This window comes from Pseudopipra pipra, chromosome 2 (assembly GCF_036250125.1).
Source record: "Pseudopipra pipra isolate bDixPip1 chromosome 2, bDixPip1.hap1, whole genome shotgun sequence".
NCBI classification, from domain to species: domain Eukaryota; kingdom Metazoa; phylum Chordata; class Aves; order Passeriformes; family Pipridae; genus Pseudopipra; species Pseudopipra pipra.
The window spans coordinates 114,269,974-114,295,757 of record NC_087550.1 but is presented as its reverse complement, the minus strand read 5'-3'; the positions used below and the strand labels follow the sequence as shown (position 1 = coordinate 114,295,757).

At 50.0% G+C, this 25,784-nt stretch overlaps 1 protein-coding gene across 1 annotated transcript; it reads right to left on the bottom strand.

The window, feature by feature from the left end:
- Positions 1 to 237: 237 nt before the first annotated feature.
- Positions 238 to 25,135, bottom strand: LOC135410352 (cystathionine beta-synthase-like). Its single transcript, XM_064646995.1, has 17 exons — positions 24,977 to 25,135; positions 24,581 to 24,747; positions 22,437 to 22,630; positions 18,097 to 18,203; positions 15,935 to 16,069; positions 14,557 to 14,636; positions 13,182 to 13,313; positions 12,193 to 12,262; positions 10,553 to 10,644; positions 9,054 to 9,179; positions 8,140 to 8,224; positions 6,421 to 6,526; positions 5,799 to 5,870; positions 4,421 to 4,555; positions 3,747 to 3,855; positions 3,386 to 3,470; positions 238 to 1,195 (listed from the first exon to the last, which is right to left on the bottom strand). Exons 2-17 carry the CDS (start codon positions 24,590 to 24,592, stop codon positions 1,098 to 1,100), a joined length of 1,638 nt encoding a protein of 545 aa, XP_064503065.1. The 5' UTR covers positions 24,593 to 24,747; positions 24,977 to 25,135; the 3' UTR covers positions 238 to 1,097.
- Between the last annotated feature and the right edge of the window lie 649 nt (positions 25,136 to 25,784).

The window sequence follows — 25,784 nt, the reverse complement described above, 5'->3', positions numbered from 1 at the left end:
GGCAGCCTGTTGGAATGGTTTGTTCCACACAGGCAGGTCTGTTGCACAGAAGGACATGTTACAGTCAGAGTCACCAGGAAGGGTCTGGCATGTCCCAGGCTGGTCCAGATTCAGACTCAGTTCTGAATTTCATGAAGTTATGGAGCACTTCAAAACTTATTCGTTTGAGTTGAGAATACATTCATGGACTAATAAGCTTCACTTTGCAACAGAATTGCTAAAATAAATGCAATATGATGAGGTAAAGATAATGAATTTTTATTTTTCTGGACAAATACAGTTATTGCTCCAGTAAAAACTTGCAGAAAATCTGATAAGGGATTGTGTCACACAGGAAAAAATAGACAGCAGAGACATTTTCCTAAATATAAATACTTCAGCATTCTATAAATTAATAAGAGTCTCTTACAAAGTAGATTAGTTTGAGAATATGGACTAGCCACTTAGCAGCAAGCCGAAATTAAAATTAGTTGTTGCTACCTTGGAGCAGCTCCTGAGACTCATAGAAAGATTGCAAAAATGTCTTTGGGTCTTTTGAGAGCAACTCCCCCAAACCAGGTTTCAATGGCACTTCAGTTTGGTCCCACAGCTTTCTTTTCACATTTGTTCTCATTTATGTTTTTGGCACCCATGGCAAATGGCTCTTCTGGCCTTTATTATCAGTTACCAGGACACAATAAGCCTGACAGCAAAATTAAGATCAAACTTGCCTTCCCCAGGACAACCAGCAGCAGCTGCAAACACGGGCAGTGCACAGGTACCTACAGCTGGCAAACACACCAAACCCCCACCTGCTAAAATCCGGGCAGTAACAAACTTCCCCTGTCCATCCCCACCCCACCACGTTACCCATCCAGCCCTGGGAAGCTCCGTGTAACCACACAGGGCTACTAAATGCAATTTCTTTAGTTATCTTCACTTCAGTGCCGCTCTGGGTGGCATTTGGCAGACAAATATTGATACATTACAATTTTCACCTAAGTAATTTTGAGAAACTGTCGTTGGATTAGAGCAGAAGGTGCCCTTGGCTGGGCGTTTTGGGCTTGGGGAGCACACCTGGCCCTGCTGGAGGATGTGGGGGCAGCCGAGCTGCTCTGCTACTTCTTGCCATTTCTGCTGACGAAGGTGAGGAGGTCCATTGCTGTGACCACACCAAACACCATCTGCTTCATGAAGGAGCTGCCATTTCCATCAACTGTAAGCAGAGAAAATGCCAGTTTAGTGGGAAAACTCCCCAAAAAACATAACCTCTCACTCCTCCACTCTCTACCTCCACCCCATCAGCTATGCAGAGGCTGCTGTTCATTTATTAAAAGAAAACCTTAACGGGTACAGCGTCTGTCTCTGCTCTACCCCCACAGAAATGACTGATGCAGCCTCAGTCAGGTTACTAAAGTTGCACCAACAAGGTTTTAGCTGCAAATTATGCACCCTTTCCCAGAGAGGAAACTTAATTTCCCAGTTGTTTTACCCAACCTCTGTTCCAGTCCTGCTTCTGTCACCACAAACCTTTTCAGGCCAAACTAATGAGACTCCCCAAGAGCAGCAGTGAGGCACTTTCCTGCTCTGTTCTCATAACGTCCTACACCTCCATTAATAAAACAACAGTTCCACAATTGCTTTAACTGTCTGATAAATGTTTTCTTAAATAAAATAAAACTAGCCACCAGAGTCCAAACACAAGATAAAATGCAAGCTCCAAAGGTGTGGGAAGAAACTAATAAATAAGGGGGTAACTGTGACGGCATTAAAACAGCAGCTCTGGAAAAGAAAGGGGATGTTGTTTGAAAACCAGAGCAAGAGGCACTGCATACAGCTGGCTGATATTTCTTGGTGGGTGCCATTTAATTTGCTGATACCATTTAATTTATATCAAAATGTGATGCAAAATTGTTTTATGACAACGTAGCTGAGAGAGGAAATTCTGCCTAGCATTATTTTTTTGTGACAGAATTGGAAATGTGCATCAAAGGCAGTTTTGAATGACAGACTTTTGTTTGCAACCTTCTGATGGCTGGATTTGCAAGCTTTAGAGCTGATTTTGGGTCAGCGGGTCCTGGAGATACAAGCAGAGGGGTTGGGATGTTTGGGCTTGGTGGGTTCCAGAGGCTCAGAATTCAGCAGGCAGCCCCTTGCTGGCAGTACTGGACACAGCACTACTGCTCACAGTAGGGTTGCTTTGCATGCTCAGTGTGCAATCCCATCAAATCAACATAATTATACCTTTCAGCTCTAAATTACCAGACCTAAACATGGGGCTTCTGACTGCTTTTTCATGTTGCTCACTCTTTTCAACAAAGCAACTCCCTCCAGATAAGGTCAAATTTGTACTTGTAGAAGTTTTATGGCACTGGAAAGGTGTGTTAGGTCAGGTTTGCAGAACAGCACCTTTTTTGGTCAGAGGAGGAACAAGGTGTGATCCCTGCTGCCATCAATGTGTCAGCAGCCCTCATGCTGCTGTGGTCCTGCTGCAGGTGACTCATACTGAGTCGGTTTGCTGCACCAAGGAGAGGGTGGACGTGCAGTGGGTTGAGAATAAACCAAACCTGCTGGTATGGCTGCTTTGTTGGACTGAATTGCTCCTGAATTGGCAGAGCATTCCTATGCCCAGCCATGGTCCAGGTAAGTCTCATGCACAGGTGCCCCAGGCTACAAACATCAATGCCCACAACTCACCTGCCTGTGCCACAGGGCTTGCTCCTGGTCCGACCCATTTGTTCTCAGCTTTCTCAACATACATGCCTGAATTCCACCTAAGCTTCACCTAGTGTGGCCAAACGCTCCTTTTGGCCTTGCCCTTGGGTTATGGAAGTCTATGGAGATCCCTAAATCCCCCTTTGCTTCCTGTGCTGCCCACAAGCAGCAAGGCAGTGATTTGAATTCAATATGAAGAGACAAGTGCTGTGCAGCACAGGCACTGCACCCCTGCAGTCATCTACAGTCCACCTTGGCTATCAGAGGGGACCTAATGAAACCCCATAATGAATACCTTGGGAACACCTTTTCCATGGGAAACCATGGGATAGGGTGAAGGGATGGAGTTGATGGGTGCTTCAGTGTTACCCCTGCATGGGCGCACAACACAGCTCCCATGGCCAGGATCTGGGAAGTGTTCCTCCAGAACACACATCCAGTAGTGTGCTGGTCCTGTGATTAAGGCTTCCCCCCTCTCCCCTCATCCCTGTGGTGTCAGGAAAAGACATGGGTGAATAGCTGGCAATTCCAGCGATTTGCAGAGCCTTGAGGCAGAAATCCTTCCTGCAAAGGCTCAGGGGCTGCACAGCTGGAGCAGCTGCTGTGATACTTTCCACTCTCAGTTTGATAATTTCCGTTCCCCTCTCAGACATTTGCACAAAGCCCACAGAGTTCCTCTGCAGATACCTACACTGCATTTGCTCGTGTACAACGATAGCAAAATGGTCATTCTCCAATATGCAGGAAAGCTTCCCAAGGCTGTCCTCCAGGCCAATCTAAACAGGACAAAAGGAAACATTTAACATTTCATTTCACATTTAAAGGACAGTGGTGCAGAGCCTGGCTCCTCTCTCTGGTGGTAGCTGTGAGTGGACGGGGTGGTATCCAGCTGGGCCAGGATCCGATGTCCCTCACCCACCCGCACTGTTTTGGGGAGACCTCTCTGTCTTTTTATTGACCTCCCGGCTCCTCTCAGACCCCAAGGTGATGGTATTGCCCCTCTCCCCTTCTCCCTATCCCTGGACAGAGGTTGACACCAGCCTTAGAGGTACCTTCGAGAACTGGTCGTAGATGACCTTCGTAACAGGGTCTGAGAACTCCACGTTTCCAGCCAGCACTGAGGTGAGGGTGTTGCTGGGGGTCACCATTCCCAAAATAAGTCTGTAAGGGAAGAGGGAGGTTTCCAAAAGGTCAGACCTGAGGTAGGACACACGTTTTATGTAGGGGCTGAACTGCTTCACTTGAAGTCAGTGACCAAATTGCTGCTGCCATCAACAGGAGGCAGCAGGTTCCTCCTCATCTGAACAGGACAAGAAGTTCCTTGTCCTCACCAAGCTGATGGTTTAACAGCAGTTAAAGTCTGCTGTTGCAGTCTAGGACTCAGCAGCTGGGAGAGGGAAAACTCATGGGCTCTCCAATTGCTTATTTGTGGGGGTTTCCCATCCAACCCTCACCACTCCTCTGGCCTCCCCTTGCCTGTGCACTGATCCAGCCTCTGCTGAGTCTGGTGGGCTCTAGATTTGGCTTTGGCTTTAACTGCCTCATTTACAGGAGTATTGTTGATGAATCTTCACGATGAGGCAGACAATATTTTAAAAGTGTTCCTCACAGAGTCCAACACAAGAGCCCCAACTCTGAATCAGTAAACGGGACTTTCTGTTTACCTTCATCGTGACTGATTCTCCTGTGTGAGTGGCCGTCCCTGTAGCGAGTAAAAAATAGTTACCCTGACTCAGCAACAACAGGAGCTTGGTCATATCCCTTCTCCTGGAGGATCTCAATTGCTTTTTGACAGCTGACTTCTGGGAGGAGAATGAGAGGGGCCGAGAGATTCAGTTTCTGCACCTTGATGTTCCACCACCTGTTGAAAGACAAATGGCAGCGCTGAGCTGTTGCTCTCTGATGCACAGCTGTGGCCTTGAACAGTGAGGCAAGGCCACTAGAAATGAGTCCAGCCACGTAAGGGTATTCTGCCTGCCTGCAAAGCCAGCCCCACTCCAGCACCCAAAGCAGTAATAAGTCCCTCACGGCCAGGTCTTGTTGAAGCCAAGATTTCCCTATGCCTGGTGTTCAAACAACTCCAGAGGCAGGGCTAAGGCCAGCAGCAGGCAGAGTGCTGAGCTGTCCTGAATCCAAGGAAGCTACTGAGGGCTTCACTTCAAGGCCATAAATGGGTGACCTACCAGTTTTACCCCTTTGGTCTGTATGCCTGGTCCTCAAAATGCAGCATTTGCAGCTCCTCCAGGAGAGGGCCTGGCAGAGATGCTCATGTGATTTATGAAAAATAAGCTACACTTGTTTGCGGGGGACCTCCCAGGCACCTCCCAGCTCAGTCCTCTGTCCATGTAGAAAAGGCAGGGCAATACTAGAGGCTGGAAAGGCCAAGAGCGATTCTAACCAGACACCAGAGTCCCTAGAAATGTATTAAGTTTTTGGGAAATATTTTGCAATAACCTTTGGTTACAGTAACCCCAAGGGAGCAGGTGACATCAGTGGTACCTGCTGTCTTTGAGCTGAATTCTAAACAGCTGGCATTTGCCCAGCCACACATCGACTGGCATCAGCAGTTTGTCTGTGACTCCCTGTTTCGAGGGGATTCTTTACCTGTGGCGCCTAAGAGACAGATGAGTTGGTCATGTTTTCTGGCCAGCAGTTCTGGGGAGTTAAAATTTTCTGTCCCCTGCCTGAGAAGACTTTCAGAGCTGTCTGAAAGGGGGCTTGCTACAACAGGGACCCATCTCCCCGCCAGCCCAACAGTCCTTTGAACATCAGCTGTGGAGTAGAGGGAGGTTTTGTGTGGAGCTAAATATCTACCTCGGCCATTCTGCTTGGCAGGGTTTAGGTGGCCTGGGCAATGGTTGCCAGGTGGAAGTGGATCAGCTAATCTGGGACAGAAAGGGCTCCTTTACAGACTTTGACTGGAGAACTGGGATATCTAACCACTCCCAAGAGAGGAGCTGACATTACGGCCTCCCCAGAGGGATCTGGACTGTACTGGTTTTTTTGCAAATACTAAAAGTATCACTTTCCTTTGGAGATAATAATTTCCAGACTCGAAAAGCTGATTCCCTTAGCACAGTTTATCCCGGCGGAAGTTGTCTTACCAAGGCTTGTGCTCCTGGATGTCATTTAGGAACCCGTTTTTTATCATCCACTTATCATTCACGAATTTGGACCTAGAAGTCACCAACAAAGAGAGGGTCTGTGAGCCTCCCAGAAGAAGTCGTGCTTTGTTTCATGCACTAGACCACAGCACTGCCCCCGGGGCTCCCATGATTTTTGCAGCTGGCTGCTCTCAGCCCCTTTTAAGGTCAACGGGAGCTGCGGGTGCTCAGTGACTCCTCGAAGCATGCCAGCTATTTGCCTTCCTAACTTTAGGCATGCAAGTTCAAAAACTGCAGCTTGGCTGACTCCTGCTCCGTGCAATGAGTCAGTGACAAGAGGAAATACATCCCAAGTATCCCAACACCCGGCTCCTGGTGCTTGCCATGGTGGTGTACAGTTTATTCTTGTTGTTTATTTAGTTTTTTCCCTGTGATCTGCCCGAGGGAGACTCCCAGCTCTGGGCTCACTCTGTGTGCCAAGATATCAGAGTTATCGCGGTGGTTCCCCAGCAACCCCCAGCACCTGGGCTCAGCTCATGCCGCTGAAGGTCCCCATGGGGCAGAAGGCTGTGGGATCTCCCACCCTGATGCTGGAAAGCAGGTGAGGAAGCAGGAAACTCACATGTAGTTCCTGACAGAGTCGGGTAGGATGACAACGCAGCGCTGACCTTCCTTCAAATCCTTGGCAACTCTCACGGCAGCGGACATGGCACTGCCCGAGCTGCCTCCTGGGTGGGTACCAAGGAGAGGGAGACAAGTGTCAGGGCTGCACAGGGTGTAGGGCCACAGTCCCAGAGTGGGGGGCACAGGCTGCCCCAGATAGTGGTGCAGGGGCACCCAGGCAAAGGTGGCACTTTGTGGGACGGTGGCTCGGGACACTGGGATGGGAGGAATAGACCCCAAGGCCCTGTAGGCTTTAGGGTAATGTTAGGGAGCTGAGTTAGGGATGGAGGACTGTGTTCATATGGTGGCTCTTGGCAATGGGCTTTTAAGGCAGCATAAGAGTCACCTTGTGAACTTCATGAGCCACTTCTTGTGGTGGCTCAGTGGGCAGACCAAGGTCTGAAATGTTGAATACAGGGACATTCATAACACGCTGCCCATACCACACCCTTCCTTTGGGTGAGGAGGAGACCATGCCAATTCTGGAGCTTCTGGCTGACATACTTGGAAACCAAAGACTGGCTTTAAATGCATTGTAAAGACTGAAAAAACCATAAACATTACATTCATGCTTGGAATACCAGGCCAACGTGATGGGAAGACTTAAACACTCCTTATGTCTGTGTGCACACATGTGGTTTGCTGCACGTAGGGAGAGCAGGTCCCTGCTTTACAGAGGCAATTCTTCCACCAGTAGTTTGAGTACTGGAAGTCAAACACATTCCACTATCTGAGTGCCAATTACACACTGCACTCAAGGCAGCACGTATTTTACAGCAGGTTAATTATCACCGGGTCACATTTTTCAAACAAATGAGGAATGGCCCTGAAAAATGCAGTTCAGGGAACATGAAGCTGCTCACAAATTATAGTTGAGTCCAGCAAGTGGTTTCTGTTGAAACACGGTGACTCTGTGCCTGCTGGGTTAAATCAACATTAAAGTGTTTCATTACACCTGGCCTGATCTTTTCCAAAACTCCCTGGATATGAGTGTTCAGGGCTTTTATCAGCTGTAACTACAAGCCCATGTAGTGTCTGGTCCTGGATGCAAACCTTCAGCTACCTGCTCGGTGGCAGGGAAGGGTGAAAACATGCTGATGGCGTGTAGTGGCTCTGAGGGCACAGGCAGGGTTTGTCTGAGGGCACCTGTTCATTTTGGAAGGCCAGTGGGATCACTTACAGCTCGTTGGCACAGGGAGAAATACTCAGTAAGAACATCTCACACCTTCTTTACTTTCAAGCTTTCCTGGTCCAAACCTGGCACCTCTGGTGTGGCAATGACACAGAGAACAGCCTTGCAGAGTTGTTGGAGGAGCGACAGTTTTAGCCCACCTGTCCTGCCCCAAGCCCCATTAATCCTCTCTTCAGCCTATGTAACTCTACTCTGCACAGAGTTAGGCCTGAAGATCCAGTTACACTGCAAAAGTGCTCCAGCAAGAGGAGAGTTATTGCTTCTATAATTATTGTGGCCGATGACTCAGATCCCAGACCACGGACTCAGAGGACACACCTCTGAGATCTGCAGTGACCTACACACCGGCTCAGGATTCAGACATCCAGCTCTGCTAACCCAGCAGACACAAAAGGCAGGGAGCACCCACCCTGAAGCATTTTGGTCCCGAAAGGAAGAGTTTCAGAAAGTTCATCAGGAGAAGCAGCTGTTGCCACTGGTGCTTACCACACAGTAATCCCTCCTCTCTGATCAGCCTGCGAGACATGAGGAACGACTCTCTGTCATTGCTTTTGTACCACTGATCAACCACCTGAAAGGAAAGCAAGAAGGCTGAGCTTTGGCAGTGCTGTTTAAGGCTGTCCCAACCCTCTGAGACATGCTGATGCCTACAACATCTGGCAGCTTTGAGCTGCCCTCCACACTTGTTGGGAGCAATGCATTTGTCAGGGCATTCCTGGTCTGGGGGATTGTCCTTTCTTGCAGGCACCCACTCTGACCTTTTCAGCCAGCACCCTTTCTTTGAAGTGTTAGGGATGTCTGACAGGTCCAGAGTCAGGATGTGGAAGAGGAAGTGGTGTCATGAGGCCAGACTACACTAATGGTTGAGGTTTTGCCAGGCAGAATCAGACGCAGCTACAAAAAGAGGTTTGGGTTGTTACAGGTGTCAGCTCTACGTCCATGTGCCAACAGCAGAGACATTGTTAACACACACCTGAAAGCAGAAAGAATCTGAGGGATCTTTCTAAGAATGAGACCAGGGGGAACACAGGTAGCCTGAATTAGGGATTTAAAACTCTGTGGTTGGTGGCAGGTGATACGCTGAGAGTAAACTTGACAGGAAGAGGTACGAGGTTCATGATCTGCTGTCTTACAGAGCTTGGATCTTGTCTTCCAGCCCATACATGGTGCAGGATTTCTTCTGTGTGTTAAATTCAGTTAGAATCAGACTTACTCAGAGAGATGCTTCAGTGCTGGGGTCCCAATCCCTCCACAACAGCCTGTTCTGCACTGGGAAGGTGTGCAAGAGCCTTAGGGTTGGGCCATGGCCAGGCACCAGAGCTGGCTACCTCTGAACTTGGGAGTAGGCTGGATGCAAAACCAAAAATCAGGCAAAGACCTCTCATCACATGACTACTTACTGATCTGTCAAGGACAGTAGGGATGAAGTCGTGCCCCATGCCCTCCACTTCAATGGTTTTGGTGTTTGTCTTGTTCATCTCACTGGGCAGAGCAACGATGGAGCCTTCGGGATCTACGCCGACGATCTTTGAGGGAAGGAAGTTTTGTTAAACCACAAAGGGAGCTCAGAAACAGTTTAACACAAACTCAAAGGAAAAATCACCCGTGCCCTTGTCAGCAATGTTTTCCTTCCCATAACATTCATTAATATCCCTAACCACCGGCACCATGGAGAACTTCCAGGATAAAAGGGTATTGTTTCCCACTGGCTTTTTAAATAGATCCTAGGTAGTCTTCAGCTGTTGCAGAAGTGACTGGTGGCTTAAAATGTTATCACTCTCAAGGTGTTTGTCATCACTCCTTTGGCAGAGCCTCCCACTTCCAAAGCTCAACCCTTAGGACAGTGCAAGTGCTCCTTAATCTACTCCAGGGTAAAGCCAGCCAGAGAGCTCAAACGTGTTGAAACCCGTGGCTACAGCCATCCTTTCTGGATCTAGTTGTGCTGGCTGATGGTGACACCTCCCTGGTTGCCTACAGCTTTATATCTGGGCTGAGGTTGCCTCCCTTAGCTCAGAGCTGAAGGAGGGGCAGTGACACTGCTCCACACACAGTTGCAATCAGTCAGGGAGGTAACCTGGTCCTCCAACGATGGGTCCACAACTCTCTGGTGCATCAGGGATTGCTCATATACTGACTACACCAGACAGGCACCATCTGTCAAGCCCCTCATGTGCCTTGAAGCACAAGCTCTGCAGGATAAGCATCATCACTGATGTCAACCATAAACATGAAGGGGTTTGCAACAGCAGAGGAGAAGCCCTTGCACAGTCTGTGCCCCTCACAGAGTTGCCAGAACGGAAACTTCCATCGGGCAGGTTAACCAGGAGCAGTGATGCCATCAGCTGGGCCTGCAGTGGGCATCCAACACCGTCCTGCACAGAGCAGGGCAGCAGGCAGGTGGGGATTTTAGTGGGGCTGTGGAAAGTTTGGTTTCTAAGGCACTTGGGTGGGTCTAGGCCAACCTAAGCATCGCCAAATTGCTTCTAACAAAAGCCAAGATTGCTGTGAAAAAGCAAACAGGTGGAGACATCGACTGCTGGCTCAGGTGAGCCGCAGGGTTAGTTGTGATCAGAAGTGCAGACAGGAAATGTCATGCAGCAACAGGACACTGGGGAATGGCTTTGAGCTGAAAGAAGGGAGGTTTAGATTGGATATTAGGAAGAAATTCTTTACTGTGAGGGTGGCGAGGCCCTGGCACAGGTTGCCCAGAGAAGCTGTGGCTGCCCCATCCCTGGAAGTGTCCAAGGCCAGTTTGGATGGGGCTCTGAGCAACCTGGTCTAGAAGAAGGTGTCCCTGCCCATGGCAGGGGAGTGGAATGGGATGATCTTTAAGGTCTCTTCCCACCCAAACCATTCTCTGATCCCATGAAAACCATGGCAGCCCTGCCTCCTGGCTTACCTTGCACTCTGGGCACTTCTCCTTCAGCTTCCTGGCGACGCCAGTGATGGTGCCTCCTGTACCAGACCCAATCACCACCATGTGGACCTTTCCTGCAGGTCAGGGAAGAGAGAAGCTTGCAGGGACTCAGCATGGCCTGCAGCATGACCTTCCCTTTATTCAGGGCCCTGTGCAGAAGCAGAGCCTGTGTCCCTTGGCCACTAGAACCCATGTGAGGACAGGCCAGGCAGAGGCCATGCTGGTGGACAAAGCCTGGTCCTATGGAGAAGCTCAGATGAGCTTAACAGGGTCAGATGATCCTAATTCAGCACAGGGGGCTGAAAGTGACTTTCAGATTTCCCACTCCAGCTCTCCATGATTTCTGCACCTTTGGCATCTACTGACCCAAGGGAACAGCATGAAGCTGTGTCAGGGGAGGTTTAGGTTGCATATCAGGAAAAGGTTCTTCACCCAGAGGGTGGTTGGGCACTGGAACAGGCTCCTCAGGGCAGTGTTCACAGCACCAAGCCTGACAGAGCTCAAGAGGTGTTTAGACAATGCTCTCAGGCACATGGTGTGGCTCTTGGAGTGTTCTGTGCAGGGCCAGGAGTTGGACTTTGATGATCCTTGTGGGTCCCTTCCAACTCAGGATATTTTGTGATCTTGTGCCTTAAGGGGGAGGGAATACCACAGCACCTCCATCCCTTTCAAACCCCACCATGTGGCAGCAAAGCACACACGTGAGCAGCAGCACCTATCACTGACAGGCACAACTTTTCAGCCTGTGTTGGCATCCACAGTGGAGAGATGGCTGAGCTCTGCCCTGGCACACGTCTGGGTCAGATGTAGCCCCACTGGCATCAGTGAAATTATACAGATTTAGGACTGGTAGGAGCAGAATCGGAGTCAGGCCTTCAAAACCTGATGCTGCAACTGTATAGGGAAAAGGGAACCTATAAACCATGGCTGGCAGCCACAGGAGCAAATCCCTATGCAGCAGTGCAGGGAAGACTGGGACTCTCTTGTTCCTGTTGCTGCCTGACTGCTCTACAGCTGTGATAACTGCTCTCCAGTCTAAACCCTCGAGTCCTGTTTACATTTACAGTGTTCCCAGAACTTGCAATAAGTGTCACCTGTATCTGCACAGACGTGGGCTGGGATAGTTCTTTATCCTCCCCCACTGTCACTTCAAACGCCATTAGTTTGTGATGTTTTTGTCTATTTTGGCTTGCAAATGAGTGTGCTGGATCAGATGCAGCCTGACATGCCCTGATGGATTTATATTCCCCATTAAGGCCTCTTGGGACATCTTGTGTTCCCAGATGACAGGTCGCAGTGGTGTTGTGGCCACCAAGAGATGTGCTCTTTCTCATTTAGGTGCAGCCTGATTTTCTTAAGCCTCTGGTCTCCTCCCTCAGGCTTTTGCAGTGGGAGGCCATAGCCGGGAAGCCCTGCAGGCTGAGGTGTATCTGGAGTGGATTAGGAGCAGTTGCTACACCCTGCGTGTCAGTATTATTAAGATAACACTGCCTTCACCTACAGAGGCCCTTTCGGCTGTTTCTGGACATTCAGGTCAATAAATGATGTAAAATAAGCCCCTCAGTGAGGGCTACAGCCCTCTGCACGCCCTCAGCACGTAGAAACAACAGCCCAGACTGTACCTTCACACTGCTCCAGGATCTCCTCGGCCGTGGTGTCGTAATGAGCCAGGGGGTTGCTTGGATTTCTGTACTGTTTGTTTCAACAGAGAAGAGCAGGAGTTACCGTGTGAAGAGCAGGTCAAATACCAAACCAGCAATAGCTCCTGACGAGCTGTACCCAGAGCAGGCAACTGCCCCCTCATCTCCCCGGAGAGGGGTGGACTGGGACCCAGCCAGACCAGATACAGGTATTCCTTCTGGTGGTCAATTTGGGACAAGATTCCCAAGGGCACTCGTGATTTTTCCACACTGGAAGATTAAATGTGCCCATGAACACTCATTCTCTGGCACTTGATGCCCATTAGGTGTGGGGTTGGTCAGGTGGCTGGGAACTGTGGGCCAGAAGACTTCTCCAGCCTGTACAGGGGGATTTGCCACAAGTGATACCACAGACCAGGCTTCTTCTAAAAAGCATATTCAGCCTTTGAGTTCCTTTTTATCTAAAAGGAAGGAGCTTCCCTGAGTTTCATGCATTCCCAGAGCTCCCTGCTCTCTATAGGGATGCCTTCCCTCAGACTAAAGGGAGAAATGCCTTCCTGTTCAAGACAGAAACCACTGGTGTGAGTCATCGGGGTTTGCCCTTTACAGCATGAGGTTTATTTTTGAGGTAGAACAGAGTTTGCTAGCCCGGCACAAAAAGTGATTTTTTTTTTTTTTTCAGGTCAAAGTTAAATCTGAAGCAACTTGAGGAGTCTCTGAATTGTGCAAGAAAACCCAGCCTCACCCACATCCAGGCTTTGGCAGAGGTGTTACAGGTTTGGAAGTGTCCCTTATTTTGTTTCTGCCACCCTGTTCTTTGCAGAGGGGAGATTACGCTTCAGATGCTGTAAAACGCTGATGAAATCTGCCTCCAGTGCCACTTTTGAACGAAGCTCCCAAGCACAGGCACACCTGGAGCACACCCTATAAACAGTGTTTGGAAGGAGACTCAGTGGAGGGATGGCCTTTACCTGGTCCAGGATGTGAGAGTTTGGGATTTCACTTTTCAGCTTCCAGGCAACGCGAATGTTCGACTCCGGGGCATCAAAGTGGGTGCACGGGGTCCTCACAATTTCGGCACCCAGGGCCTTCAGAATACTGACCTTTGGGAGGGAGAAGAGTAGATGTAGTGCAACTGATCCCATGTAGGGATGGTAATCCAAACCTGGGGGCTCATGGTGGTGTCAGATGCCAGAGGAGCTTTGCATGGGGGGGAACATTTATCATTTGGAGATACAATGTCCAATTCTGGAATATACTATCTCTGACATGCTCCTGGCACCCCAGGGCCTCCTGCCCGAAGCTGGCACACGGATTCCAGCCTGGCCTCATGCCCTGTCCTACTTGGAGGGCAGTCTGGGGACAGGGCAGAGGGAGGTAACACTGTGCTGCTCCGTGGTGCCTGGGGAAAAGGGCAGGGGGAATCAGGTAGGGAACACTGTCTCTTGTATGCTGGGGTCCGAGCCCCTGCATGCAAAGGGGAGCTCTTAAAATTATCTTTGCTCCAAGCCCCTTGTCTTCTCTCACCAAGTACAGGGAAGGAGCAAATACAAATCGGACCAAGGGTATAATCCCCTGGGAGATGTGACTGTCGAGGGCAGAAAGGGTCAAAAAAGAAGGGTGGGAGAGTGTTGGGGGCACCTGGAGATAAAGCTCATGGCAGCTGGAGGTGGCATCTGCTCCAGACTGAGCTTAAGTAAGATTTAGGCTTCAATGAGGGCAGCACTTTGGAGAAGGGCTCATTTTTGAGCCAGGTCAGGAGCCAGGTCTGGCTTCACTGGCACGAGTTCAGCTGAATAGTTTGTGAGGCTTTTGGCTCACCAAGGCAGGATTCCTGCCATCTCCAGGACAGCAGTTTTACCTGATCATCAGGTAAATGACATGACTTACACCACCTCAAGAAAGCAGCTCAGGCAACCTTGAGTGTCTCCAGGTTAAAGAAAACCATAAATACACAGGGAGACCAAGTGACCTTTCAGAAGCATGAGGGGAAGTGAGTAGGACTGTCAGGTGAGCCCTGGCATCTGCCTGCCTCTCCTCCACTCCAATCAGGCCTCACCCTCCCACACACCAGATATTGCTCCATTTCTCTGCAGCCACACACTGTGTTTGGCTACCACGTCACCCCAGCTGCACTGCTGACACCAGACAGTCAGCCAGGCCATCACAGGGGGCTTTTTTCCATCAAGAGCTGACCCTCTAAAGAGCTACAAAGTTCTGGCAGTGTGTGCACCAGGCTCATTATCCCTTAAAAGAGAAGGCACTCTGGCTTAGAAAGGGAAAGGCGGAGAAGGACAGGGAAGGAGATATTCCCTGGGTGGGGATAGCACCATACAGAGCTCTGACCTTCTCCATGCTCATATTCTCTGGCAAGACGATGATGCAGCGGTAACCTTTCACTGCAGCCACCAGTGCCAGCCCGATTCCTGGGTGGTGGGGAGGAAAGGGAATTGGTTAACGAGCATTTGGAAAAGCCAAGAGGCCAACATGCATTGCTTCCTCTCTCCTTCAGCGAATAGAACCTAGAAATGTTCACCAGTGAACTGCAGGTGAGGACATCCTCCACGAGCCTCTTGGGATGTGCTGGGAACACCAGAGAGTGTAGGAGGATGTGCTGACATATGAGCCAAACTGCAGTGTCCCTCTTGCTCTCAGGAGTCTATTAGTGTGGTACAGAGCGAATGGCAAAGCTGGGGAGCGTTTTCCTCCCCTTGCTGAGGCTCAGGCCTCTTCCTTTCTTTTTGGAAAAACAGGAGAGAGGTGATTTTGCTTCAGGAGTGCCTTACACTCCCCCCTCAAACACTCTCAGTTGTGTGGGGGGTGTCAGACACACACATTAAGCAGCACATGTCACCCCGCGGTGAGCAGGCGAAGGGCACCTCTGCTCCAATTTCACCAGGGCTGACAGATGGAGCCAGCTGCTCCCCAGCCAGAGGAGGAAGGTGAGGCTGGAGCAGTGTGTCCCTGTGAGGGGTTGTAGGGAGCCTGCTGCGACTCCAGCTGCCCCAGGGACCCAGCACAATCCACCCATAGAACAGCTCTAGAACACAAGTTCCCTCATCCCATCTCTGGGGAGTGGCTGGGGCAAGGTGGGGAGCTGGCTCTGGGGCTGCCTGTGGCAACAAGCCAGTAAGGAGCAAAATTCCTAGAGATGAGACCCATTCTGCGTGGCTAGAGAGGAGGAGGTGGGGAGTGCAGCGAGGGACGTGGCCTCAACTACATCTAGAGCACCTTGACAGCCTCTGCTGTGCCTTTTTGTATGAAAGCACGCTGTGCACACACACATGGCCTTGTCATGGGGCAGGGAGCAGCAAAGGGACATTAAAACTTGCACCAGTAGCCCTGTGGAGGCTGCAAAATAGCAGGGTAGTCTCCTATGTTGCGCCCTCTCAGCTTGCACCCTGCCATAATATGGTGGGAGGACAGGTGACAGTGACGAGGAAAAAAATCAGATGATTTCTCTTCCAGCCCATCAGGGAAACCCTCTCTGGGAACTTCTGAGTCCTCAAAAGCTCCCCAGCCTGAAAACTCCTGGGGTTGCCCCTGGTCCTGAGGGTGTTTGCCTTGCCACAAGGTAACCTCCTGAGCACACCCTTGCAGGCGTGGGACCCTTGCCTACCAGGCCCTTGGGAATTTCAGCAGAGGCACCTTGACACTCCAGGATGCTCAAAAAACAACCCCCTGCCCAGTTCCCAGGCAGAGGGAGCATCCCTGCCCTTCTCACCTGTGTTTCCTGAAGTGGGCTCAATCAGCGTGTCTCCTGGTTTTATAATCCCAGCTCTCTCTGCATCTTCCACCATCCTGAGGCCGATGCGATCCTTCACGCTGCCCCCCGCGTTGAAGTACTCGCACTTTGCCACTGGGAGTGAAAGGAGAGGCTCAATCAGTTTTTTAATAGGTGCCTAAAAATGTCCCATCTGTAGTCCTGAATGAGGTGCCATAAAGAAAAGCGAGTAACAGAAAGAACGCTTCCAAGTGTCAGCCAAAATTATAATTCCTTCACTGAGCTACTGAAAAATCAGGTAACTTGCCAAGGCACTTTCAAACTGCAAGTCCTATTTGGGCCCTCCACACCATACTCGGGGCAGGACTTTTCTTAACAAGGCTCTGACAAGCACCTACATCTGAACTGGGTGTACTGGGCTCTGTTTTATGGACAACAGGGAGAAATGGGTACTTCCAGGGTGTCATTCCCTTCATCCTGGCAGAGACCCAGCTACTTCTGGCTGAGAAATCAACCCGATGCCTGAGCAGCCCATATGGGAAAAGAAATCTTGTGCTCATCATTACATTTTATAAAGCAAAGTGCCACAACTTCAGCTGCACAGAGATCCCTGGAGGCACAGGAAGTACAAGGTAATCCCATCCACCTGTAACTGCCTCTTGAGGTAGCTGTGCTGCAAAAATTCCTTTATTTTCCTGGGAACAGGGCCTGTGCTGACGTGTTGCTCGGAGAGGACCACGTAGCTGCTCTGCCTGTCCTGCTCTCCTTCCTCTCCTGTGCCAGGGGAGGGAGACAACATCCCAGAAAACAGGATCTGCCCATCTTATCCCACACCGAATCCTCCCATGCCCCTAGGGCTCCTGCCCTAGCAAGACATGCTTCAAGGGGCAGGCTGCTCCAGAGGTGGACCAGACACTGCACAGTTGCCCTCCCACTTCCACCAACTCTCTTCCACGGTCTCCCACCATCCCCTCAGGTCTCATTCTGGGAAGTGAGAGGCAGTGCAATGTAGAGGTTGCAGGATTACTGGCCCAAAGATCCCAAATCCTGAGAAGGGATCTGGTGGAAAAGCACAGCACACTCCATGTGTCCATGGGCCTGGTGGGGGGTTAATTGCCCTGAGGATTCCCAGCTGCCAAACAGGACCACAAGGCCCCACTCTACCATTTCATTAAGGATGAGCACTCATCAAGTCCCTCCTCCTTACCCAGCCACATGACTCTCATGAAACTTTCTGCCTCTGAGAATCTATCTTTCTGCCAAATTTGGATGAAATTAGTTATCAGGGTTAGAAGTTACAGGAAAGGCACTGAAAAGTCCATATGGACAGATCTGATCTTATCATCCTTGTACCTATAAGGCATCAGGCTAAAACTGACCCTTTCATGAGACAGCACCAGTGCTGCACTAACATCTCCTAGGGTGGAGGACTTGGATCCTGCTGGAAAACCTGGCCCTGCAGCCAGCACCTTGGCCTGACTATTAACACCAGGGACTGGCACCCATGTTGCTGATAACCCCATCTGCCTGCAGCCCCCTCTGCTCTGCCTGGGGCTGCATTTCGGGAAGGTCCTCAAGGAAAGCAGCTGCCCCCAGGAGCAGACAGCAGTGCCTGGCCTGGCTCCAGCTGACCTGACAGAGGATTCCCCCATGTGTGAGAGCTCTGCCTGGCAGCCAAGGGTGACACTGGTGTGTGTCTCCCACAGCCTGAGCTGCTCTCTGTTCCTGGACAGGCTGCAGAAAGGGTCCTGCCGTGCCCTGTGCCCAATTCCATCCACCATAATTTGGGAAGGCTCAGCCAGTCTCCCCTGTGCACTCCACATGCTACACTGGGTGCTGCAGCATCCCTGCCTGATGCCATGTTGCCATCCACCCATCCCCAAATTTAGCACAGAAATACTCTGAGCTTATGTTGCTGTTATTTGTCAGGAGAGATGCCACACTACCATCAGCTTCCTTCTCACTGCTGTTTGAAACCATCCTGTTTGGTTCAAAAAATGACTGTAGCACAACCTAATAAGCAGGAGCACCCGACACGTGCCACAACTGTCCCTCCCCACCTGTGCTTGCTCTCACAGAGCCTCTCCTGAAGCCCCCCTCCAACACCGCCCCTCACCCTCACCTCATGGCACGGAAAAACCTGGTGGAAAGGGGACACTCACAGAGCTCACACTTGAGCCCATAGGACTTCCCAATCTTGTTGATTCGGACCATTGGGGTGCAGCCAACTTTCTTGAGGACATTGGGCAAGATCTTTTTTTCTTCTGTCCTGAATTAATACAGGGGGGAAGAAAAAGTCATATCAAAGCTATTTTTTATGCAACACAAACCGAGATAAAATCTAAGTGAAGTTTCAACAACTCTATCGAGGCCACAGAGAGACACTCCAACTCCAAGAGAAAAAGTCCCCATCAACGATTAATGGCCCCAGGGGTTAGTTATAGTTTTCCATCATGAGTTAATAGTTCTTTTGCATAAAAAAATGAGGTAATTAATTTTCAGGGCTGTTCTGAAATGTCTTGTTCTGCAAGGCCCTAGGCCTCTATAACGAGTGAGAAGAAGCTGACAAGCCTCAGGATTTTATGCTGTGGGTGAGAAAGGCAGGAGGCCATGCACGACACAAGGCTCCTCCTCTTTCCTCTGTCCTACCCAGTACCATGTCTGCTTTTTTGTATTTCCAGCTGTCTCTGGGCCAACTCTTTCTTGCCTGGCCAGGACTCCCAGACTTGCAAGGATGGCTCCAAGCCATCAGAAAAGCCCAAGTCACAGAGTACTCCAGAGGCTTTTTTGCAAATGATTAAACTGAGCTCTGTGATCAGTGAAATCCAGCTGCCTGGTTTTGTTAGTCACTGTCAGACTCTGACAGAAGCCAAGAACCACATCAGAGCAATTGCAACCAGGATGAAAAAGACCTGTTTGCCCAACACACGACAGAACACATCTTCCCAGGCAGCCATGGAACTCACATCCTTGAGCTTGTTCTGAGTTGGAGGGAGAGGATTGATGAGGGCTGTGTTTGTTTGGGCCACAAGCACACTGCCCCTGGCTGCAAACCAGCACGTCTCTCTCCTTTTGGGGTGACAAACCCCCCCTCCCTCACTGCTCAGCTCTGCTTTGCTCAGCTCTCACCCACTGTCATCCTCTGAACCTTGACCTGGAGTTATCCCTGTCTGCTATCACGGCCAGGCAGATGCCTGGCTGCTGACAGAGAGTCCATATGGTGTAGGGTGACATGGTGGGTTACTTAAAGACACACACACCTCCCTCCAGGTTTTGCAAGCGTGATACAAACACTTCTTGCCTTGCAGGAGTGCAGGGGTAGTGGTTTAGTGAAGGTCTTTACTACCAAAAGTAGCCAGTCTCCTTGCATCTTGAGCCCAGAAATGATGGAGTATTACACGTGTGCTGTTACCCTCCCTCTGGGTAAAGAGTTTGCAGAGGCATCACAGCCTCTACAGAGTGTTGGTAAATGTGAGGCAATAACAATAAATGAGCCTCCCCCAAAGCTGCAGCCATTGCCTATCTGCTCTAAAAGCCAACAAAATGCTCAGGGATTTCAGTAGGGCTGAGCCATGGCATGAGGAGACTCCAATTCCTTCAGGTGACAATTAACTAGAGCCTGGCTCTCTTGAGAGTGACCTGCATTGTTATGTTACACATCTAGATTGCAGGAGGTCAGCCTGAGAGAAGAAAGCAAGGCCATTTATTTACCTTCAGCTACGAATTGTGGTAAATGGTATGCTACCACACACTCTGAACCCCAGAAAGGGGGTTCATAGAATCACAGAATCATAAAATGGCCTGGGTTGGAAGAGACCTTAAAGATCACTAAGTTCCAACTCCCTTCCATGGTCAGGGACACCTTCCACTACCCCAGATTGCTCAGAGCCTCATCCTTGAACGCTTCAAGGGATGGGACATCCACAGCTTCTCTGGGCAACCTGTTCCAGTACCTCACCACCTTCACAGCAAAGAATTTTTTCCTAATATCTAGTCTAAATGTAATCTCTTTCAGTTTGAAGCCATTTCCCCTTGTCCTGTCACTCCAGGCCCTTGAAAATAGTTTCTCTCCATCTCTCTTGTTGGCTACTTCAGGTACTGGAAGGCAGAAAGTAGGTGACCCCACAGGCTTCTCTTTTCCAGGCTGAACAATCCCAATTCCCTCAGCCTTTCCTCACAGCAGAGCTGCTCCATCCCTCTGATCACCCCAGTGCCTCCTCTGTGACTCACTCCAACAGGTCCATACCCCTCCTGTGGTGAGGACCCCAGAGGTGCTGAGCAGCTCTGGGCTCTGCAGTGGTGGAGTGTAATGAGGGGATGGGGAAAGGAAAGGAAACCTGTGCTGCCCTGCATGCCAGGGTGAGCCTTGCCAGGGCAGTAAGGGTGGGAGCCAGGAACTGGGCTGCTCTTTTGCTCTGCCACTCGTTACCGTCCCCTAAACACATCAGCCTCTCTCACTCACAGGCAAGTTTTCTGCAGTTCCTACCTAATTCCTTTCCTAATCACTACCATATTTTACTACAAAAATAGCAGTTGATGGTCTGCTTCCTTGTGAGAGCTCTGTGTGTGTAGCCTGAAGGCAGAAAGTCTATGGGGACACAAAGATCTGTGACAAATGCCTTTGGATGTGGTTGGCACAGTCTAGTCCTGCAGATGCTGGTATCAGTTCAGGATTGCAGTCGACAAGGATGGATTTTATCCAAGATTCCTGCTTTTACTCATGGCTTGTTATTCCATAAGGTATCCAGGGGAAAACTAGTCCTGGCAAAGCAAAGGATTCTTGATGAGGTCAGAGTTAGCTCAAGGGATAGCAAAGCTAATTCTGTATCATTGAAAAAAAATTATTAATAATCTGAATTAAAATAACATCTTGTTTTCTCTCTCTGCTTCTACACCCAAAACTCAATCAGATTTCACAATGGACTCTCAGGAAGTCCAGAGATTTTTGCTACACTGGCTGCCATCTGTGAGCAGGGAAACCAAACCACCCCCTCCACACAGTGCAGTAAAAGAAAAGGTGTAACGTGTGCCAGTGTATTTTCTTCACTGCTGCACAGCGGGCTGTGTTTCAGTTCCTGCCTCAGTGATGCTGTGTGGGCCTCCTCAGCCAGACCCCATCCCAAAGAGGTGTCTGGTGCTCGTCGCTGGAGCTGTCCCTATGCCTCCCTGGCTGCCCACCTCCTGGGGGCGGGATGGGCCCTGGCACTGCAACACCTTGCTGCCCCATGGCACCCTGATGCTAAACTGCTAAAATCCAAGAATGTTTTGCTGCTCTGCATGATAATTCAGGGGGGGGAAAAATCAGTTTGACTGAAAAGAGCTGATTCTATCCTCGGGTACCAGCTTCAGGGGCTGCACTGAGTGAGTGCCTGGATGCAGTTTGCTGGATCAGCTTGGAAGCTTTGGAGTCCATTCATCCCTCCTTCATGGGCCAGCCCAGAGGCTGTTCTGGACTTAACACACGCTGATGGCTGTGCTTTGGCCTTGTCCTGCCAGGCACATGGTCAGGCATGACCATGCAGAGCAGTGCTGCACCTCTCATGGGCTCCAGTCCCTCACTCGCTGGAGTTGAATTCCTGGTTTACATCCTTGCACTGCAGGGACGTGTTTGCAGTTCTCCTGACATTTATGGGACAGCCTTATCTTTAACAGCTTGTCTGTGTCTCGTTTGCCAGGTCATTAAAGCACCTCTTGTCAAGTCTAGTCGGGGCCCTTTGACAGCCTCACCTCACCCCGGGAGGGAACCTGCTGCTCTGAGGGCAAGAACAGCTCAGAGCAAGCACTTTGCTTTGCACTGAGCCCTTGGGTTGCTCACACAGAGCAAGCAACCTCTGCGTGCCCATTTTATACTTATTTAAACTCCCAGGCCCTGATAATCCATTTTTGTGAGGTCTCTCAGCCACTAGTAAAGATATTGGTGTTACTCTGAAACCTTCTCACACACAGCTTTGGTTTGTTTGAATGGACAAGGGCAGCAAAACTGCAGCTCTTGGGCTGATGGCTGCAGGGCTGTTACTGACAGGGCTGGGTACCACAGTTTTGGGGTATATGTGCCTTATGCTACAGCTAGAAGAGTCATTCCTACATCTCCTCGAGTGCCTAGCAGCTGGGAGTGCCTGTACTTCTGCTGTGTGACACCAAACCTCACTGAGTCCTCTTTGCAGAAGTGTGCAAGTCCCTGGTGGAAGTCTGTCTATGAAATATGTTCCTCTTAGTTCCTCTAAAATAAGGCGCTCCAAACAAGCAGATGCTTTCAGAAGTGTGCTGCAAAACACAGAGCTGACACTTGAGCCAGCCACATCTTTCTGCAAAATTAAAGAGAGTGAGAAAGAGCTTCTTGAAGGGGAGATACTGAGTCAGTTTTGCCTGCTGGAAAATAAACCATCATTAGTGTAACAGCCGACTTCTGGCTGTGACCATCCTGGCGCAACAGCAGTACTTCAACCCCAGAAAAAGACACTGAGCTGCGCCCTGAAATAACCAGCGTGAAAGAATTACTTACAGGCGCACACAGGAGTGTGGAGACTTGCTGGCGGGCGTCGTGGCTGTCCACGTGCACTTACTGGGCAAGTTGGGGAGGATCCACGCGCTGTCGGCTTTGCTTTCCTGACCTCCCGCGCAGTCACCGTTCATGAGCGGGCACGCCTTGGCCAGCTCCTGAGTGGTGGAAATAGAGGTCACCTGGGAGGGAAGTAACTGTTGAAGGCAAAAAACGTCATTTGGGTGTGAAGGCAGGGCGGCCTGCGTGTGCCATCCTGCTGGCGTTTCAAAACCACGGTTGTACTGGTGAAAGGAGGTCGAAAGGGGATGAACAGAGGAAAGGGGGTTGTAGGGAGGTGGGTGTCAGTCTCTTCTCCCGGGTAACAAGTGGCACGATGAGAGGAAATAGCCTCACGTTGTGCCAGGGGAGGTTTAGATTATATATTAGGGAAAAAAAAAATCATGGGAAAAGTTGTAAAGCGTTTGACTGCAGGGAAGTGGTGGAATCACCATCCTTGGAAGTGTTCAAAAAACTCGTGAATATGGCACTTGATGACATGGTCTAATGGTGAACATGGTGGTGCTGGGCTGATGGTTGGATCTGCTGACCTTAAAGGTCTTTCCAACCGTAACAATTCTATGATTCCAAGATAAAATTGCTATTTCAGAGTGGTATACTAGGCCATGTACATCGTAAACCATCATCCGTGCACCCCCTCCAGTGAATCTTCCTCTGCTCAAAATCATCCCCTCCACTAGAAAAGTTGGTGCTCCCTACTTAATTATTTGGTCAAGAGCAGTATTTTTCACCCCAGCAGTGAAGAAACTGCAAGGAAGTCTACCCAGCAATAATTTGAGAATATTTCTATTGTGGTGATGGCCCTCAGAGGGTCAGAGGACACCCCTACTGCAGCATCAAGTGTATAAAAGTGAAAAAAGAGAACCTATAGAAGTAAAACATCAGGGAAGGGCAGCAAACGTGCTTGGGGGTATGGAGGAAGTTCCAGAGTAAAACAGCCTCAAGAGAGGAGGATTCATCAGCCTGGAAATTATACAGGTGGCTGGTGGTGAGAGTGGGCTGTAAATCCTGGGGGAGCTGGAGAAGGTGCATCAAATAACGGCAAATAAAGGCAAAATGGAATTATTGGGAACAACTATAGGGGCAAAGGAGGTAAAAATGGAAGAGAAAAGAGTTAAACAAGTTTGCAAAGGTTGAGTTCATTAGTGGCTTTTAAACTCACAAACCCTAATGGCACCTGTGCTCTGCAAGAAGGAAATTTTTGTGCTGTTTTCTCTGTATTGCTGATGCATATACAGAGAAAAGGGGAAGTCTGGGTTTATAGTTTATTCTCAGTATCTGCTACTGACCAATAGCAGAAACAAGGGTTACATGTTTTGGTGTGATCCTGTCTGCAATTCATCCATCACTCTTCTGGGCTAAGGAAACAAGCCATATGGAGAAAAGACACATGATTTTTGGTACAGTGGAAGTTTCTTTTCTGGCTTGTTGACAAAATAAATTTGCCTTGATTCAGCCTTTGTTGATTAAAGGAACTTTGCAGGGTCATTGATGGACGCTTGTGTCTTACTTAGACTGACAATGAAAGCTGGTGTTAACCTGCTTGTTGCAGCATAGTCTGCCCTGTCTTCCTACACCTCTGTGGTGATGCATTTTGCAATTAGAGCAAGTATAATGCTTTCATTAACTTTGCTGTAGTAGAAATGGTCAAAGGCGTGATGCTGGACCTACCTTCTACATTTAACTTGAGACTGAGAGCAAAGACTTCATTTTGAAATCTGATAGCACCCAACCAGTGACTCAAAGAAGAAATAATCTCATTTCTAAACACAGAGGACTGCCTGCAGTGGGGCCAGACCTGTGGCCATGTGGAAGGGAAGTGGGAAATCCCCAGGCAGGGAACTCAGGCTGGCGACAGGAGGATGCTGAAGCCAAAGTGCACAGCACAGAGAGCAGAGGCCGACAGGTTTGTGGAGCATCATCTTCATCCCAGGCCATAAAGCCACTCCCCTGCCCCTCCTGGACACCTGAGCTGCCTGACTGACTCACTGTAGCCAGGCAAGCAGGCAGCAGGATGTTGTGGCTGGGTCCTGATTATCTAATTAATTTATGGCTTGACACATGAGCCCAAGGGCAGCCTTAATTACCATTTCTGCCATCCTCCTGCTCACTTGTTCCTTCCACCCTCTTGCTCAGAGTTCCTTTGAAGCGCCGTGGCAGGACTCCCTGAGGTCTGTGCTGTGCTCTCCTGGTGGTTTCCACACCAGGACAGGAGGATGGGGCTGTGGTTTGCTCCCTGAGTGCTGGGATGTCCCTGGAACACAGAAGCACAGCACACCGTTATTCCAGCAACACCAGAGGGATGAAACAGCCCCCGGTGTGCAGACCAACCTTCTTATCCAGAGGCCCCGGGGCATCTCCAAAGGTGGAAGTCAACAACCTTGTGTTGCCATCTGGTCCCACAACCAAAGCAGACAAGGGACTCCAGTCTACCCCCTCCCCATCAGACCCTGAACCACCTTTCCTCCTCCAGAGACACCAACCCCAGCCTCAGAAAGCAGCAGGAAGCCGTGAGAGTGCAGGGCAGTCACACCACGATGGCTTGGATCTTGCAGCTGACAAAAGCTTTCCCAGCAAACTTTGCTTCCCAGTGCTCTTCCCCTCCACTGACAGATCTGCTGCTTCTCGGGAAGGATTAAAGGGAAAAAAAAAAAAGTACATTTCCTTGCAAGCCAAGATTTGTGTTGGCCTTGAGTAAATCTCCTGAAGCAAATCCGTGTTTACCTAATGAATTAACTGGGAAGGAGCAAAAGTCACTTGTGGGTAAAGAAGAGATAAGCCACAGTGTCAGCACACCTTCACAACTGGGGTCACCAGCCAAAATGCTGGCAAACTGGATTTTATGAGTGTATTTTTTATTTTCTTTTTCTGGTGATGCCCATCCCTACCATTTTATGGTGGGGTGGAAAGAGATGAGGCAGAGGGTTGAAATTGTTAGGGCTGCAAGCCCACACCACACAAGGCCCCCCTACCCTCCAACCCTGTCTGTGTGGACGTGCTTTCTGTGCCCATCTTTCCCCACGGAGCAGCTCACAGAGCTGCAGGAGACCTGCCAAGCCCTGGGTGAAGGTGGGAGACCTCCCTGGGGGCTCAGGAGCACCCTGACTCCCCTCAGAGACCCACCTGGGAACAGCAGAATCCAAGCACCTCCCTTGTCACCACAAAGAAGTACCTCAGGCCCCAGTGCTGCCCCTTCCAGCAGCAGCCACCCTGTCCCAAAAGCTGAGGGTTGGAGGTAGCAGCTGGGCTGAGGGGACTGGTGCAGAAGGGCTTCACAGAAGAAAGAGCATT

Bases quoted from the DNA above. Each gene is read 5' to 3' on its own strand.
- LOC135410352 (XM_064646995.1), bottom strand. The intron at 13,314-14,556 runs GTCAGAGCTCTG...TCCCTCCCAAAG, and splicing joins AGAATATGAGCATGGAGAAG to GTCAGTATTCTGAAGGCCCT. The intron at 9,180-10,552 runs GTAAGCCAGGAG...CTTCCCTCAAAG, and splicing joins AGAAGTGCCCAGAGTGCAAG to ATCGTCGGCGTAGATCCCGA.